The sequence below is a fragment of the Chiloscyllium punctatum genome, chromosome 14 (genome assembly GCF_047496795.1).
Source record: "Chiloscyllium punctatum isolate Juve2018m chromosome 14, sChiPun1.3, whole genome shotgun sequence".
Lineage (NCBI taxonomy): Eukaryota > Metazoa > Chordata > Chondrichthyes > Orectolobiformes > Hemiscylliidae > Chiloscyllium > Chiloscyllium punctatum.
The window spans coordinates 32,086,299-32,105,497 of NC_092752.1; the positions used below are offsets into that span (position 1 = coordinate 32,086,299).

At 41.9% G+C, this 19,199-nt stretch overlaps 1 protein-coding gene across 1 annotated transcript in view; it reads right to left on the reverse strand.

The window, feature by feature from the left end:
• The window catches only part of pgrmc2 (progesterone receptor membrane component 2), a 46,082-nt gene extending 32,009 nt beyond the window's left edge, over positions 1-14,073 (reverse strand). Inside the window, exon 1 of the mRNA XM_072584153.1 lies at positions 13,674-14,073. Within this exon, the coding sequence (XP_072440254.1) occupies positions 13,674-14,031 (358 nt within the window). The 5' untranslated portion in view covers positions 14,032-14,073. The remainder of the gene's footprint in view (positions 1-13,673) is intronic.
• Between the last annotated feature and the right edge of the window lie 5,126 nt (positions 14,074-19,199).

A 19,199-nucleotide genomic window follows, 5' to 3' on the forward strand; every position in this document is an offset into this window, starting at 1 on the left:
AATGACACTGACATTTAACTTCTGCCCCTTATATGAACCAGGAGGAGTAGGTAATCCGGCCCTTTGAGCCTGCTCTGCCATTCAATATGCTCAATTGATCTTATTTCAGCCTCAACACCACTTTCTTATCTTCTCGCCTTCCCCTTCAATTACACTAAAAATTATTTAAATCCCGTCTCTCTCCTCAAATTTATTCTGTGTCCCACCGCCCCCACTTTGGGATACTGAATTCCACAGATTCATGGCCCTTTGACAGGAGTACTTCCCTATCCTATTTTAAATCTGCTACCTCTTACCCTAAAATAATTCTAGATTGTGCCACTAGGGGGTACATCCTCTCTACATTGACTTTATCAATCCCCTTTAACGTTTTATATATAGTACCTCAGTTAGATATCCTCATTAATCTAAATTCTGGAGAGTTTGGCCTAACGTGCTCAATTTCTCTTCACAAGACAAACCCTCATCTCTCTGCTTCACTTAATTAATCCAGTTAATTCATTGTTTTCAAGTCATTGTAATAATCTTTTCCTCAGTAGCTCTTAATACCAAGTAATGCATGCATAAGTTTTAGGAGAAAAAACTAAAAAAAGGTGGCTAAGCTGGTAGATACGTGGAAGAACTAATATATTTTGATGTTCTAGAAATGCTGGGTTTAGAGGAAAGTGCAGCAGTTCCCATGCTGAAGATGGAGTAGTAAAGGGTGAACATACTGAGAGACATATTCGGAGATATTATAAGTCACTGTGAACTATTTTTGCTGCATTTACCAGCAAGTGGCCAGCTTAAAAGTACCAAAATGCACAATCACCCTAAACAAGCAGGTGCTAGTGTTTGAAAAATGACAGCAGAAATTCTAGTAATGACAAAAATAGCACCAGCAGCACACTGCCCAAACATTTAATTTAGCATTGGCTTCTCACAAGCCAGCAGCATCATACCTCAGAGCTGGAAGGTGTCAGAGCAAACTTTACTGCAAACACGGAGCTAGGTTGCAATTATATTTTCAGGTGAGATATCTTTTGGATGAGATATTAAGAGAGGCCTTTCCTATGGTTCAGATGAATGACTGACATTTTTTGTTTTAAAAAGTATTTTCCAGGTAATCTAGCCAACGTTCATGCTTGAGTAATATGCAATGAAGCAACTAGTTTGTTTGCTTGTCACTACCACTTCTCTGCTAGGACTGCCCACCATCTTGATGATAGTCTGCTCTCCACCATTATTTGTTTCTTATTTTTTCACCTCCATTCCAATCAGTTTTGCATTTGCCTTTGATTAAAATGTTCAGAGATCATTTTCATAATCACTAGACCTGTCAGCAACTAATTCCATATGTTTTAACTCATGTTCCCTGTTTCAGATCCATCATGATCAGATAACTTGGTGGTACTCAGTCAAACAATTACTCTCACCACATCTTCAACTGCTTTGACATTTAATCTCACCACATGCTGAATTCATTCTCTGGACTTCTTTTCAGTAGCACTGACAACTTTCTAACAATCGTAAGAACTGTAATGTTAACCCTACTCTTCTCCCTCTACAAATGCAGTCTGATTGAATTACATCAGTTTTTATTCATGTGATAAATACTGCACAACGCCTGATTCCATATGGCTCCTAAAATTAAAGAACACCCATCATTTGTCTTATACAAAGGCATTAAAAATTAGTTTATTAATTAAAGAGTCAAACTGCACTGTGACCTCTAATTGATCCAAACTGCTACAGATGAGAATCAAAATGATTTTAAGAATTCAGGATAATTAGTTTAAACAGAAATTTGACCATACTTTAGTAAAATACATTATACCACAAAACACAGAACCTTTTTAAACACTTAAGGGTGATTGAGCATGAACAAAACTTTGGATGACAGAGTAGTATGTTTTTTTTTTCTTTTAATTGCAGCTTTTGATTGTATATATCATTGTGATTTAGAAGGTAGACTAATATATCTGGCCCCATCTCTCACCAATTTGCAAATATGATCTAAACTTTGTGATGTTTTTACATTGGGATTGCAGAACAAAGCTATACTGCTACTTTTACTTGTAACAGAGCTAATATTCTCAAGCGTCCATTGTACTAATTCACTGCATCTCCGTACAATGCATAATTTGAATGTGTCCAAACAAAACAACCTGGATCTATTTCATAGGGTTTCAAAAGTATTTCCATATTTTCCATTGAAGGATAAATAGCATTGACAACAATAAATACAGCTTCCACAACTGGGCCATGTAAAGTAAAAATGTAAAGCTCGTTATGCAACTATCTTTACCGAGTCTGTTGGTCTTTGTTACTCACCAGTGAAATCTACTCAGCCTTTATAGTGCTATTAAAATCTCCTTTCGACTGTCTTTACTCCAAAGAGAACGGTCCAAATTTGACTAAGTGTTGATTTTTAATATTGATAGATATGAAAAGGTTCTTTTAATCCATTAGTCAAATTGTTCTCTTAACTTAGCTTTCAGTCTAATTTATTTTATTAGATTTACTGCTTCTGCCAATTCTAATATTTTAGTAATGCCGTCCTCACTAATTCTATAGTCAACTTAAATTGATCTTTTCAATAATTTTTATTTCACCAAACTAATCTTCCTCTTCTTCATCCGTTCCCTGTATCTCTACACAAACTATTCTCCCAAATGTTCTCTTCATTCTCCTCTACAGCTCCCCTTCTATGTCCTAAGGCCTTCTGTCATTTGTTACAACAGTGTAGCTGCTCCTTTTAAGCCTCAAACTTGTTTGAGATCCTCAAAGAACTTTTTCGGCCCTAATGCCAATAAGCCTCTTTCCATATACCTACCCAACAAACTTTTACCAGTGTTCTAACTTCCTCCCACCTAACTAACCATTCCTCCCCTCAGTTGAATCTTTCTTCTCTAACCAAACCTTCAAATTTGGTCCAATTGCCTGGCCCCACTACTCCCTCAGCAGTTTAGAACATAAAAAAGTACAGCAGTTTGTATGTGGAAAATTTAAATGCCACTCATTTCCAGTTTGCATAAATTAAAAGTAACAAAATTTGACTACAAACAGTAAAAGTACCAGAATATAATAAATAAAAATTGATTTTAGTAATTATAGAAGAGTACTTTTGTTTACATGATCAAGACCTCGATGTAGAGCCAACTTAACAAGACTGCTAAACATCTAACATAAAACAGCACATCTAGTGCATATTTCTTGTCCATCATAAATTGTTACATAGCAATGGCAATCATCTGATAGAGGAAGGAGAGTGCTTCAAATAGCTCAACTTAAACTCTCATGCACCAAATCAGCTTTCTTTTCAGCTATAACACATTTAAAAGGCCAATCTAACCTGCGACAAACTCAGGTGCTACTTCAAGAATTAAATTCAGAAATAACTTCATATAACATGATAGAAACACTCCAACTGAGTGTAGCAGTATATCGTCCAGTTTAATTTAAGTCATGAGAGAAAAGATTAAAATTTCAAACTTCAAAATACAGACCTTGATCTCTTCATAAATTGCAAGTGGATCGAAATTGCCAGGAGCCTACACAAATATTCTATATTAATTGACATTTTTGAAGCACTCTATTACCACACTTATTTAAACTTGGAGAACTGTAATGAAATGTCAGTTTCTTGCAAAGTAATTTAGTATGAGATGATTAGTCATGTACAACCACTGATTGAACTGTATGTAAATACTTAGATATGGAATTCTAAAACTGATTTATAGTCTAACAATTTAATATTTTAACAAATTCCTACTTACACATTGCCACTCAAATCAAGTTATTGTACATTTTTAATAAGTCAGTCATTTTGACAAATAATCCTATCATAGAAACATAGAAAACAGGAGTAGGCACTTTATTAGAGTATTAAATTACATGGTCGGTCATGAAATATGATCATGGTCAATCAACTCAGTATCTGCTCTCGCCTTCACCCTATTCTAATGTGATCCCTTTAGCCTACAGAACTAAAAGTAACTCGTACTTGAAAATAACGTTTTGTCCTCAAATGCTTTCTATGACAGAATTCCACAGGCCCCACTCTGTGTGAAGAAATTTCACCTCCTCAGCCTTAAATAGGGAGAGGCTGAGGGGGGACCTTGTAAAATCATGAGGGGCATGGATAGGGTAAATAGGCAAAGGTCTTCTCTCCGAGGTGAAGGAGTCCAGAACTACACGGGGGGGGGGGGGGGGGGGGGGGGGGGGGAGAGAGGAAAGAGGAGAACAGGATTTAGAAGGGACTAAGGGGCAACTTTTTCATGCAGAGAATAGTGCGTATTTGGAATGTGCTGCCAGAGGAAGTGGTTGGTACAATTATAACTTTTAAAAGCACCTGAATGGGTATATGAATAGGAGGGGTTGAGAGGGATATGGGCCAAGTGCTGGCAAATGGGACTTGATTAATTTAGAATCCCTGGCCGGCATGGAGGAGTTGGACTGAAGGGTCTGTTTCCGTGCTGTACATCTCTATGACTAAGTAGCCTACTTTATTACTTAAACTGTGGCCCCCTGGTTCTGGACATCTCCGGCATCAGGAAAATCCTGTGTTTATCTAGCCTAGATCTGTTCGAATTTTACAGGTTCCTTGGAGATTCTCCCTTATTCTTCTAAAATCCAGTGAACTTAATCCCAACCGATCCAGAGTCTTCATAAATTGATTCCCACCATTCCAGGAATCAGACTGCTAAATTGCAAGGTAAAAACAATGACTGCAGATGCTGAAAATCAAATACTGGATTAGTGGTGCTGGAAGAGCACAGCAGTTCAGGCAGCATCCAACGAGCAGCGAAATCAACGTTTCGGGCAAAAAGGGCTTTTGCCCGAAACGTTGATTTCGCTGCTCGTTGGATGCTGCCTGAACTGCTGTGCTCTTCCAGCACCACTAATCCAGTGCTAAATTGCATTCCCAACATAGGCAGAACATCCTTACTCAAGACTACAACTACCCTCCACACATACTTTTTTTCCTCATACCCATCAGCTGCGTGGTAAAATTGAGAATGTGATAAGCTTAACATGCAGGGAACCTCAACTTCTCATTACCTGATCCATAATTCTGTCACTGACATTTTTGTACACATTATGTATCCTATAGTCATTACGACATACAAACTAACACAATAATTTGAAACTGTCTGTGCAAATCTGATAAAGCTCCATCTTATAATAGGCTATAGGAGGAAGGATAGATTACCCCAAATTGTTCCTTAAAAGAGAATTGCAAATTTTCTGTTTCAAGTGATTTTGAAAACAGATGTAATCAGGACCAAAACAGTGTACAAATTTAGCTGAACCTTATCTCTCAGATTTCCCCTACTGAGCCTACCAATGAAAACATAACAACTCATCAGAAACCAGATTCAAAAACGATTAGCAAGTCCTTGAGATACAGTAAGATTGATTACAGATGACAATTATTGCTAACAGAAACCAACTAGTACACTAGAGGCAACTGGGAGACTAGCTTGCTGTATTTAAAGTTGATCAGTTACCAGGTGGAACAGACACATCCATAACATTGAGGGAAGGACTAGTGGAAGTTTAGAGGGGTCATGGCTACAGTTTTTCTAATCTTCCTCAGATGCTGGGGTGATGCTAGTGGACTGGAAATTTGTAAACACTATTTCTTCTACAAACAAGGCTCAGCCATGACAAGTCAATCAATTTAACCTGGACGGTAGGGAAAGTAACTTAATACAATAATCTTGTGTCAAATTGATAGTCTCTTGGACAAGTGTAGATTATCTAAGGAATGCCAGACTTATTAAGGACATACCCATGTTTAAGTTGAATAGGTTTTGACTAAGTAAGAGAAGGTTGGAGGAAGACAATATAAATTTATTATTACAAAAATGATTGCTAAGGCACCAATCGGAGCACCTTACTTTATGAATGATGTGAACACATTGCAGCAGTGCAGAAAATATTTAGGAGAATGTTTTCAAGGATGAGGATCAGTTACATGAATGGACTGATGTAGCTAGTGTTGTTCTTTTGAGATTTGACAGAAGTACCTGAAATTATATTTATTCTGGATCAAATAGATAGCAAAAAGCTGTTCCCATTGGCAGGAGGGCCAGGAACCAGAGCACTAATTTAAAATGATTAACAACAAAAAAAGAATGAAGAAAAACACAATACAGCAAGTGGTTAGGTTCTGGAATATACCACCTGATCAGATAGTGGAAGCAGATTCAATCATGACTTCCAAAAGGGAATTGGACATTAACCTAACTGACAAAGGAAAACTACAGGGTTATATGGAAAGGGCAGAATAATGTGCCTAGCTAAGTTGTTCTTACAAAATAAAAAGGACAACAGAACAAATGGCCTTTGCCCATGTAATAACCATTTCACAATTCTAGATGGCTCCACAATGGAGTGAACCATGGCTCAGCAGCACTCTTACAACCAAATCAGAAGGTTGTGGCTTATTTGAGAATAAACCTAGCATAACACCTGCCAATGCTTCAAAGTATGGTCAAGCACCAATGTGGATAAGCAGGAGGCTGGAAGAACACAGCAAGCGCCAGGCAGCATCAGGAGGTGGAGAAGTCAATGTTTAGGACGTAAGCATTCTTCAGGTCTGGGGATGGGTGTAAGGGGAGCTGCAGGGCAGTGAGGTGGGGTACATGAACATGGGTAGAGGGTACAACCTGGTTGGTCGATGGAAGGAATGAATCAGGTTGGTGGCTAGAAGGCACAGTCGAAGAGAGGAGTGGAAGGGCGGGGGAGGCTGGGAAGGGGGTCAGGTGATGGGAAGAAAGGTTATTGGAAATTGGAGAACTCAGTGTTGAGTCCTCCGGGCTGTAGGCTCCAAATTGCAGTCTGATTCGTTGCGACAAAGGAGGCCAAGGATGGTCACGTCAGAAAGCATTTAGTAAGAGGGATTAAAATGGACGGTGACTGGGAGGTCAAGTCAACCCCTGCAGGCCTGGCTGAGATGCTCAGTGAAATGTACCTGTAGTTTGGTCTTCCTGATGTAGAGAAGACCACATTGGGACAACCAGATACAGTAAGCTAGATTGGAGAAGAGGCAGATGAATCTCTCTCGCCTGGAAGGACTGTTTAGGGCCCTGATGTGCCGGCAGGTTTTGCCTCTTTTCCAGCTGCAGGGGAAGGTCCCTGGGGGTTTGGGAGGAGTGGTCACAAACTAAGGATTGGTGAAGGTCCTTGTAGAAGGCAGAGAGGTGGGGAGGGGAAGATGTTCTTCATGGTGGGGTCAAGTTGGAGTTGGCAGAAGTGTTTAAGGAAGATGCGTTGGATGCAGAGACTGTGGGGTGGTAGCTGAAGACAAGGGGGACTCTTGTCTTTATTGCGTTTGATAGGATGGGGGTTTAGAGCAGTGGAACGGTGAATGGAAGCGGTGAAAGGAGTGGGAAGCTTGTTGTTCAAAACAGGTGGACATCTGGGATGCTTGGGAGTAGAATGTCTCCTCATCTGAGCAGATGCAGCGGAGGCAGAGGAATTGGGAGAACAGGATGAAGTTCTTGCAGGATACTGGATGGGAGGCTATGTTCAGTCTGAGTGCAGAACGCTGCACCGATGCAGTCACTGATGTAATGGCGGAAGAGTTGGAGCACAGTTCCTGTGCAGGTACTGAAAAGGGGCTGTTCGACGTTGCCAAAGAGGGAGGCGTAGCTGGGGCTCATCCTAGTGCTGATGACTACCTCCTGGATTTGGAGGAAATGGGAGGAAAAGTTATTAAGGATGAGGACTAATTTGGCAAGGCAGAGGAGGGTATTGGTGGAGGGGGCCTGGATGGATCTGTTGGAGAGGCAGAAGCTGAAGGCCTGAAGACCATCCTTGTGGGGTATGGACATACATAAGGACTTCCATAGTGAAGATAAAGCACTGGAGGCCAGGGAACTGAAGTTACTGAAGAGGTGGAAGGCACGTTGGTATCGCGGATTTAAGTGAGAAGTGCCTGAATCAAGGGGGGGGGGGGGGGGGGAAGAGATGGAGTTGAGATAGGACAAGATGAGTTCAGTGGGGCAGGAGCATGCAGAGATGATGGGTCAGCCAGGGTGGTTGGGCAAATTACATCAACGACTGCAGCATCCTGCACCTAGGCTGAACTGGAGCAGTTCATTGACTTCACCCACAACTTCCACCCTGCCCTCAAATTCAATTAGTCCAACTTGGTCACCTCCCTTCCCCTTTTTTTGACCTCTCCATCTCTATCTCTATCTCCAGTGACAGTCTCCAGATGGATGCTTATTTTAAACCCAAAGACTCTCACAACTACCTGCAATCCACCTCTTCCCACCCAGTATCCTGCAAGAACTCCATCCCATTCTTTCATTTTCTCCACCTCCACCACATCTGCTCGGAGGAGACAGTCCACTCCCAAGCACCCTAAATGTCCACCTATCTTGAACAACATTCTTTTCCTTCCTCTGTCATCCAGACAGCCCTCCGCCGCACCGCCTTCATTCCCTGTTCCACTGCTCTGAACCACCTCCTGCCCCACCAAATGCAATAAAGGCAGCGCCCCCCTTGTCTTCAGCTACCACCCCACCAGTCTCCGCATCCAATACATTATCCTTAAACACTTCTGCCAACTCCAACTCGACCTCACCACTCTTCCCCTCTCTGCCTTCCCCAAGGACCGTTTTCTTCACCAATCCTTAATTTACACCACTCTCTCCACCCCCAAACCCCCATGTACCTTCCCCTGCAACCAGAAAAATGCACAACCTGCCGGCACACCACACCCCTCACCTCCATCCAGGGCCCCATACAGTCGTTCCAGGTAAGACAGAGGTTCATCTTCCTTTCCTCCAACCTAGTTTACCGTATCCAGTGCTCCCAATGTGGTCTTCTCTACGTCTGTCTGGAGTCACTGGAGATGGAAATGGAGAGGTCAAAAAAAGGGAGGGAGGTGTCCGAGTTGGACTAATTGAATTTGAGGGCAGGGTGGAAGTTGTGGGTGAAACCGATGAACTGCTCCAGTTCAGCCTGGGTGCAGGATGCTGCAGTCGTTGATGTAATTTGCCCAACCACCCTGGCTGACCCATCATCTCTGCATGCTCCTACCCCACTGAACTCATCTTGTCCTATCTCAACTCCATCCTCTCCCCCTTGATTCAGGCACTTCTCACTTACATCTGTGACACCAACATGCCTTCCACCTCTTTGGTAACTTCCAGTTCCCTGGCCTCCAGCACTTTATGTTCACTATGGACCTGTAGTCCGTGTACATGTCCATACCCCACAAGGGTGGTCTTCAGGCCCTCAGCTTCCTCCTCACCAACAGACCCATCCAGTCCCCCACCACCAATAACCTCCACTGCCTTGCCGAACTAGTCCTCATCCTTAATAATGTTTCCTTTAACTCCTCCCATTTCCTCCAAATCCAGGTGGTGATCATGGACACTAGAAGGGACCCCAGCTACGCCTCACTCTTTGGGGAGACGAAATGTAAACTACGGGTATGTTTCGCTGAGCAACTCAGCTGGGTCTGCAGGGGTCGACCTGACCTCCCAGTGACCACCCATTTTAATGCCCTTTCCCACTTCCTTTTTGACATTACCATCCTTGGCCTCCTCCATTGCCACAATGAATCAGACGACAAGTGAGAGGAACAATACCTTGTCTTCCGCTTCGACAGCCGACAGCCCTGAGGATTCAACAGTTCTCCAATTTCAAATACCCTCCCTTCCTATCACCCAACTCAGTTCCCAACCCCTCGCCCTCCTTTCCATCCATCCCATTGACTAACCAGATTGTACCCTCTACTTGTGTTCACCTATCCCCACCTCACCACACTCTATCTTCAGCTCCCCTTACATCCACCCCCAGTCCTGAAGAAAGCTTACACCTGTGGTTGACTGCTCTGCCTCCTGATGCTGCCTCACTTGCTGTGTTCAAGCCTCCAGTTTGACTACCTTGGATTCCAGCATCTGCAGTTTCTTTTATCTCTAACCAAGCACCAACTTGATCAATTTCAAATTTGGTCATTACCAAGAGGATACACACCGATTATGCTATTGAAAGATTGTTTTATGAAAGGATATTTTTTGAAGAAATGACTCCATAGCACAAAGGGTTTGGGCAGACACTAACACACAGTTTTTAAAAACCTTGAGGAAAATGAGACAAGTCTATTAATACTAGCACTTTCATTCACTTTGCCAAGAACTGCTGTTAACCCAGTCATGCATGTACTGTATACCTACTGGGCATTACTCACTGAAAATGAAACTTTTTCAGGTCCGTATAACTACTAGACTGAAGGACAGGGCATAACTACTTCAGACTTAATTATGTAAATTACTGAAATCTTCTGAACACAGTTAAATTCTAGCAGATGTTCCACAATTTTATACAGAAAAGACATCACAGCCTCATGATTGTACTCTTCAGTTTTCAAAGAGAACCCAACAAAAAAGTTATTTGTTATTCAAACCGTGGTGATTTAAATGGCAGTCATCATGTAACACTACACTGATATTATCCAACAGCACAAGGAAAGCAAATTTCATCCACAAATTTAGTTTTCTTTCTGGCTTTTATGAAGGATTAGTCACCTCATACATAGTATAGGTCGGACTATAAAAATTGACTTTTTTATATCAAAATTCAGCCGGAGCTGGGATTGGGGCAGCCATTTGATATGTGGGAGGCTTTCAAAGACAGGTTGAAGATGGTGCAGGATCAACAAGTCCCTTTGAAAACAAGGGATAGGAAAGGCAAAATTTGTGAACCATAGATGACAGGGAAAATCGTGCAACTAGCCAAGAGGAAAAGGGAAGCGTACATTAGGTCCGGGCGGCTAAGAACAGAACAGGCTTTGGAGGAATATCAGGAGAGGTTGGAATCTTAAACGAGGAATCAAGTGGGCTAAAAGGGGTCATGAAATAACAAGCGAGCAGAATTAAGGAGAATCCCAAAGCCTTTTATCCCTATAGAAGAAGCAAGAGGGTAACTAGAGAAAGGGTTGGTTCGCCAAAGGATAAGGAAAGAAGGTTATGTTTTGAACCTGAGAGAATGGGTGAGATTCTGAATGATTACTTTGCATCAGTGTTCACTGAGAGGACATGAAGAAGGTTGAGATTAAAGATAGTTTACTCTGGATCGCATTGACATAAGGAGGGAGGATGCGTTGGGTAGGCTAAACGATATTAAGGTGGACAAATCCCCAGAACCAGATGGGATCTATCCCAGGTTGCTGAGGGAGTCGAGAGAGGAAATAACTGGAGTGCTGACAGATATCTTTGTAGTATCCTTAAACACAGATGAAGTGCCAGAGGACTGGAGAGTTGCTTATGTTGTCCCCCTCTACAAGGGTAGTAGAGATATTCCAGGTAACTACAGACCCATGAGCCTGACTTCAGTGGTGGGAAAGTTGCTGCAGAATGCATTGAGGGATAGAATCTATTTATATTTGGAACATAATGGGCTTATCAATGATAGGCAATATGGTTTTCTGTGGGGGAGATAATGCCTTACCAATTTGGAGTTCTTTGAGGACGTGACCAAGTTGATAGATGAAGGAAGGCTGTAGATGTCATTTCAATGGACTTTAGCAATGTGTTTGATAAGGTACCCCATGGTAAACTAATGAAGAAAGTGAAGTCACATGGTGTGCAGGGTGTTCTAGCTAGGTGGATAAAGAACTGGTTGAGCAACAGTAGACAGAGTAGTAGCTGAAGGGAGTTTCTCAAAATGGAGAAAGGTGCTAGGGCCACTGTTGTTTGTGATATACATAAATGATCTGGAAGAGGGCATCGGTGATCTGATCAGTAAGTTTGTAGATGACACGAAGATTGATGGAACAGCAGAAAGCACAGGGGACTGTCAAAACCTACTGGCGAATATAGATAGACTGGAGAGTTGGGGGAAAAGTGGCAGATGGAGTTCAATCCAGACAAATGTGAGGTGATGCATTCTGGAAGGTCTAATTCTAGAGCGAGCTATATTGTAAAACGAAGAGCCTTGGAAAAAGTTGTTGAGCAGAGATCTGGGAGTTCAGATCCATTGTACCCTGAAGGTGGCTTAGAGTGGTCAAGGCGGCATATGGTATGCTTGCCTTCAACGGATGGGGTATTGAGTATAAGAGCTGGCAGGTCATGTTAAAATTGTACAAGACTTTGGTTCGGCCGCATTTAGAATACTGTGTACAGTTCTGGTCGGCACATTACCAAAAGGACGTGGATGCTTTGGAGAGGGTGCAGAGAAGGTTTACGAGGATGTTGCCTAGTATGGAAGGTGCTAGCTATGAAGAGAGGTTGAGTAGGTTAGGACTGAGGGGGAACCTGATTGAGGTGTACAAAATCATGAAGGTATAGACAGGGTAGATAGAGATAAGCTTTTTCCCAAGGTGAGGAATTCAGTAATAAGAGCTCACACGTTCAAGGTGAGAGGTGAAAAGTTTAAGGGGGAATACACGGAGGGTGGTAGGTGCCTGGAACATGTTGCCAGCAGATGTAGGAGAGGCAGGCACGGTAGATTCATTTAAGGTGGGTATGGACAGATGTAAGCGTAGATGGGGAGCAGAGAGATACAGATCCTTAGGAGTTGAGCGATAGGTTTAGGCAGTGGATTTGGATTGGCTCAGGCTTGGAGAGTCGATGGGCCTGTTCCTGGGCTGTAAACTTTCTTTGTTCTTTATTAGTACACGCAAGTGTCCCAAGATTTTTACATGAGAAATATAAAACAAATTACAATACTGAGCCATTAAGGTGACATTACATCAGACAATTAAACATTTGGCAAAAGGTCTATTTTAAAGCTGTTCTTAAAGGAGGAAAACAAGGAAAAGAGATACAAAGAGTATATCCCAGACTTGAGAGCAAGGCTACTGAAGGAGTGCCTCCAATATCATCAGAGCAATTAAATTCAGGAATGCTTGAAAGACCAGAATTTGAAGAGAGTGGTAAATGAGACCTAGCATGAGTCAAGACAGTATTTTTATCTGGTTATAGACGATAGATCAGCTAAAGATTAGTAAAATAGACAAACCTAGAGGCAAAGGCGTGAATGAGAAAAACTAAATCTCACTGGCAGGATTTTTACAAAGTAAACGTAGGAAAGTTGAACCTCTTTCTCGACTTATGTTCTGAGCTGAAGACCCTGCATAAGTGTGCCTAACTGATGGCAACAACTGAATTAAAAAGTAATCTTCTCGAAAATCCGAGAAACCTTAAAATGGAGTTAACCCTCCGCAGTTTGAAATGAGTTCACTCACCGCCTGAACATAATGAAACCACATAAAGCAACTTAAACAATTTTAAGCTACTATCCATTTTTGAGATCCACCGATTAAAGCATTATACACGAAACCATCTTCAGGACTGTATCAAGATCTCACTGCGCAGAATATTTCTGCCAAATAAATCACCACTCACATCATCAGAAATCATGAGGGGGAGCACAAACAACTCTGCAACTAATTTGGAATTCTTTCTCTTCACCCTCTGCCTTAACTGATGAATATTAGAGTAGAGAACATACTCCCATTACAAAGTATTGCTCTTCGTATATAGTTTGTATACAAACAAACCCAACAATAAATGAGTGGGAAATGCAAACAAGAATATAGCTAAACCATAATCAGCAAACAGGGTACAGCGAAGTTGCACAGGCAGATGACTATCTGCATTTCACAGCAGTGGTAGTGAAGCCCATTATTTTGTTTATTTAGGTGGGTGACGTTTTGTTGCACTGACCAGGTCCGTAGAATTTCTTTCCTTTGGTCACATCGAAGACTTTGCCATTGACGGCGAGCAGAAGCCGTGGGTTCTGGAGCCCGTCGTACTCACGCAGCTGCTCCAAGCTGAAATCGCGTTTCTTCATCCTGGGCAAGTCAGGCTCCTTGCACTCAGTCTCCGAGCCGCCCCTCCTCCTCCGGTACAGTCTGTACACCCCGAGCACAGCCAGTAGCAACAGACACACATTGAACACTAACCCGCCGATACCGAAACCGGCCATCCCGGCCGCTTCCTCCTCCTCCAGGGACGGGCCACCTCCCTCGCCGCCGCCTCCACCAGCAGCACCGCTACTATTCCCTTCCACATTGTCCGCCATAATGCACGTTTGCAGCCTCGCCAACAGCGCGTACCCACTGCAGTATAATGACACCCCATTGGCAGCGCCTCCGCCAATCACCCACCGCCCCCACGTGTCTGACGGGAATTGTAGTCCTCGAGGGCGCAGCCTCCGCGCTCAGCTGCACATGCGCCTCATGGCCGTGCGGCTCCGCGATGATGACAGGCGCCGAGCGCAGTGCATGCGCAGATTGTCGGGTGGCCGTGGTGATTACGTGGCGCCGTCAGGATTCGGCACGTGGAACTTGGATAAGCCATGGGCCAAGAATGTTGACTGGAGTCTGCTGTTAGGAATGTGTCCTTCACAATTTTTTGGTGTAGACATATGCAATATAGGTGCTAGGAACATAAAGTAATATAAAATGTTTAGCTATGGGTTATTAACTATAGAACTTAACTTTTATAACCTTCTTGATCCAGGGAGTTCTGCATTTGTTTCTCTAATCTTTCCTTTTGGAAGGAATATACTCTGATTGAACCTGCACCATCTCTTCAAAGAAAGCACATCCGTCAGTTCCTGCTCTTCTCGCCAACCTTTGGTTGCAGTCTATCTCGCCAAGCCCCATTCTTGCCGTCTGCTCTCTGGCAGTTGATTATCCTCACATGGTGTCCTCATCCCAAAATGTTCCTTCACTAGCCATTGATCTACTTGGCCAATCTCATTACGAACAACCAGGTCTCTTACTGCCTCTTTTTTGTTGGCATGGGCACATACTGGTGTGGGAAATTCTCCTGTTATGAATCTAAGAATGCTTGCTCAATACTATCATCATCCCAGTTTATATGTGGGTAAATAACTATTCCAATGATGTTTACACTTTGCTAATTTTAGTGCAAATTTGGTCCTCAGCAACTTTTCCACTAGTTAGTTGTTGGTTAATAGATTACACAAAGTTATAGATTAGAATTGTGGGATGTGGGGAAAATAATGTTACTGCTGCAATTCAATTTTACAAAGTAAATGAGCTCACACCAGTGTGTAATTGTTTTAGCCAAGAGCTGAGTCAACAAGAATGGAAACGATGTAGAGGAAATATATAATTGTTTTTGTATTAGCTAAAATTGTATGTCAGAATGAGATGTGACAGCAAAACAATGGTAGACATTACGGGCAAGTAGATAAGATGTTGTGAGGGGATGAAGTTAAGCTAGATACACCTGTACAAACAGTAGATATAAACATCTGTTTCCCACTTTTACAGAGACAGAGGAACAAACCCCAATTAAAAGGGTCATAGGGATCAGAACAGCCTCTGGAAAGGCACAGATGGAGGGGGTAGATAATGATGAAGAAAGAATATGCCTAACAATGACCTACAGCAGGATGAGGTCAAACAGCCTTGTCTGTGACAAAATGCTTATTTCTGGTCTCACAAGGCCAGATAAGGCAAGAGATAAACAGGAGTAATGGGGGCCGGTCTTAGGGAAGTAAAAGATGTAAACAGGGGAGGAGCAATGTAAAACAAAAGAAGTCAAATCATATAAATGTTGTGTATGAATTGAATTTGGTGTGTGTGTCCTCTGCCTTATAGACACTGGACATCACACCCACTTGCAAGTGTAAAATAAATGACACTACTGATTCAGATCTTGTCTCGGACTGAAATTATTGAAGTGAGTGAGCTTTGTTTCTCACAAAGTGGTGCTGGAAAAGCACAGCAGTTCAGAAAGCATTAGAGGAGCAGGAAAAAAATCGACATTTCGGGCAAAAGCCCTTCACATTCCTGATGAAGGGCTTTTGCCCAAAACATCGATTTTCCTGCTGTGCTTTGCTAGCACCACTCTAATCCAGAATCTGGTTTCTAGCATCTGCAGTCATTTTGTGTAGGTAAAAACAGTTATATAATTGCACTCTTCTTATTCCTGAACTTCATCCAAATTGGTTATATCCTTAAACTATCTGAAAGATCCTGTTTCTCCACTATTGCAAGTCTCCTTAACCAGAAATGCCATCCCTCCTTTTATTCCTTCCCCACCTTTTCTCATTGTAAGCAGGCAACTTTTACACTTAGACCTGCACTTTGTTAAGCCAGGTCTGTGTTATCACTACAACATCCTACATGACAATCTGTGGTCACCAGTTTTGTTGTGTATTGTGTAGATCTTATTTAATCTTAATCTCTCCCTTACTCCTACACCAAATTACTATTCTGCACTTTAGTCTTATTTGTCTCTTGCAGAATTTTGTGCCCCTTGGTATTATTCACTAATATTCATTCCTCTGCACCTCAAATTTAGACACTGCCAACACCATCAAAATATATTTCTGTTATAGTCCATCCTAACAGATATACCGATATTAGGAATGTAATCAAAACCTGATGTTTATATTTTATTATTTTATAGTAGTCCTCACATTGAGGGTAGCTTCCATTGTGTTGTGGTACATTACCACTGTGTGAAGTGGTAGTAAATTTTAAATGATCAAACACCACAAAACTGGATGTCCGTGAGCTGCTGTGGTTATCAACAGCAACAAAACTTCATTCAACTACAATTAATTGTCCAACATTCCCTACCATAAAGATATGACAAAGTTGGGGTGTAGCCATTGCTCATTGAGTGCATGACAGTGACAGAGAAGCAGGAGTAGGCCATGCAGCCCTTTGAGTCTGATCTTCCATTCAAACCCATGGCTGAACAACCTCTTCAATATCATATTCCTGTATTGTCCCCATATCCTTTAATGTCATTAATGCAAAATCTATTAAGGTTTGGTTTGAACTTATTTACTGACTGAGCTTCATAGGCCTCTGGGGAGTAAATTTGAAAGAATAGTCATCCTCCAACATTTGTAAAGACCATATCTTGTTATTTTTCTCTATTATTGATTATGGATTAAAACATAAAAAGAACTGGGATTGCTGAAAGATTGCTGCACTTTTTAAAAAACTTGAGAAGAGCTGTTTACACAGATATTGTTCAAGAAGTGGAGGAAAATCAAGTTACAAATGAGCTTGTGCCAAGGGCTAAGCTTCAGCTAGCAATAAATGGCTGATTAGTCTGAGGTTTGGTGAAGAGTTATTGATGACAAAGGCCTTCTGCCTGCCAACAGCTATTTAATTGGACTCTGGTTAGCTGAACAGCTTGTGAGTGAGCGTTTTCCCCTTTCTTCAGCATTCGGGTGGCTATACTGCAAAGTAAGTCAGTTTATCTTTCCCTCATCAGTTGCTGTAAACTGTGGCTTTCTAACCAATACATGAGATACTTTATAAATGTGAAGCAACTGGCCTATGCCTCCTAACAAGTGAAAGTATCGATAGATGGAAGATCAATGAGCAGCACACTCTGCCAAGCCAAAAAACAGCTCACCAAACCCTGTGAATGGGGACCAGTGAAGTGTCTTCCTAATTTTTCTCACTGCATTTAATACCCAGGTTTTTCTTTGTTTGTGTGTGCTGATGTAGATTGATAATAGGATTACCCACTGGGGTAGTATGCTGGAAAGAGAGTAACTATTCAGAGTCATGGCAAAAGGAAAATGAATTATGTTCCATTTAGATAAAAGATCTTTTATCTCTCATATGCCCTATGTACTACTTCTACATTCACATCAGTGTCTACCACCAATCATGGTTGTAGTTAAAGCTGCAATCTGATCCATGGCCTTTCCTTTTAAGTTGCTTTTTCAGACTCATTCTTATAAGTTCTAATCAGTCCCATGGGTTTCCATTTCAACGTCCATTGTTCTGAACAAATGTGTGCCATCTTGTTAGAATGGAAACACCTTGGCGTCCAATTGTCACATCCACCTTTAATTCCCTTTCAGATCAGAGGGGAGGACGGTGGGACATTCGCAACTAACCATTTCCTTACCTTTTGCCTGTTGCCTTCCTTTCACTTTCCGATCTTCTATCTCATTTAAATTTATGAGGGTGACAGAAAAAAAAATGTTCAATTTTATGCATTAGCTTATAATCATCAGTCATTATTGCTTCCTGTACAGCAGCTGCAACGTTTTGGTCTTCTGAGTTCTTATAATAGATGGCAGTGAGTTTTTAAATTCCTTTGGAGAGAAGAACGCTCTTAAGAGCTACATACATTGTTTCATCTTTACTGCTCTTATCCACTGGTAAAAATTACTTGGCTTAGCCCTTGCAAACTCAATATAGGTTTGCTTAGGCTGCTTCCTTAAATCAGAGAATCTTTTCCTTGTATGTCTCAGCACTAACTCCAACACAGCCAATGTAGTCTGCACAGTCCTGTAAACCTAAGAAAGCTCCTCTAACAGTGATGCATATATTTCTTGCTCTTTAACTGTCAACTTATTCTGCACAAACAATATCCAGGTCTCTTTTGCCCAATTCATTTGCCATGCCATTTTCATAAATGGCATAAAGAATGCTCTACATTTCTGCAAATTTTGGTAGTGACTGTGCAAACTTGAACATTTCCTTGCTGAGCTTCAAGTTTTGACTCAGATTCTGTCCATCAAAGTCAACATCAGTGTATGAAATCTCCAGTTTCAGTTGAGCCATTTTAAGCTTCTATTCATGTTCTTTCACCTGCTTTCCCTGAAGTTCTAATTCTAGTTTTCTCAATTACAATTCCTGTCTTTTCATTTCATTCTACCTCCCTTTTCTTATCTTTTTCTGGCCCTTCTTTGATGTTTTCTTTCCTTTGGAATTGCATTTCCAGTTTTCTCACTCCCAGTACTTCACCCCAGAGTTATAGAGATTTACAGCATGAAAACAGACCCTTCGGTCCAACCCATCCATGCCGACTAGATACCCCAATCCAATCTAGTCCCACCTGCCAGCACCCCGCCCATATCCCTCCAAACCCTTCCTATTCACATACCCATCCAAATGCCTGTTAAACATTGCAATTCTACTAGCCTCCACCACGTCCTCTGGCAACTCATTCCATACACGTACCACCCTCTGAGTGAAAAGTTGCCCCTTAGGTCTCTTTTATATCTTTCCTCTCTCACCCTAAACCAATGCCCCCTAGTTCTGGACTCCCCCACCCCATGGAAGAAAATTTGTCTATTTATCCTATCCATGCCCCTCAATTTTGTAAACCTCTAGAAGGTCACCCCTCAGCCTCCGACACTCCATGGAAAACAGTCTTAAGCCTGTTCAACCTCTCCCTATACCTCAAATCCTCCAACCCTGGCAACATCCTTGTAAATCTTGTCTGAACCCT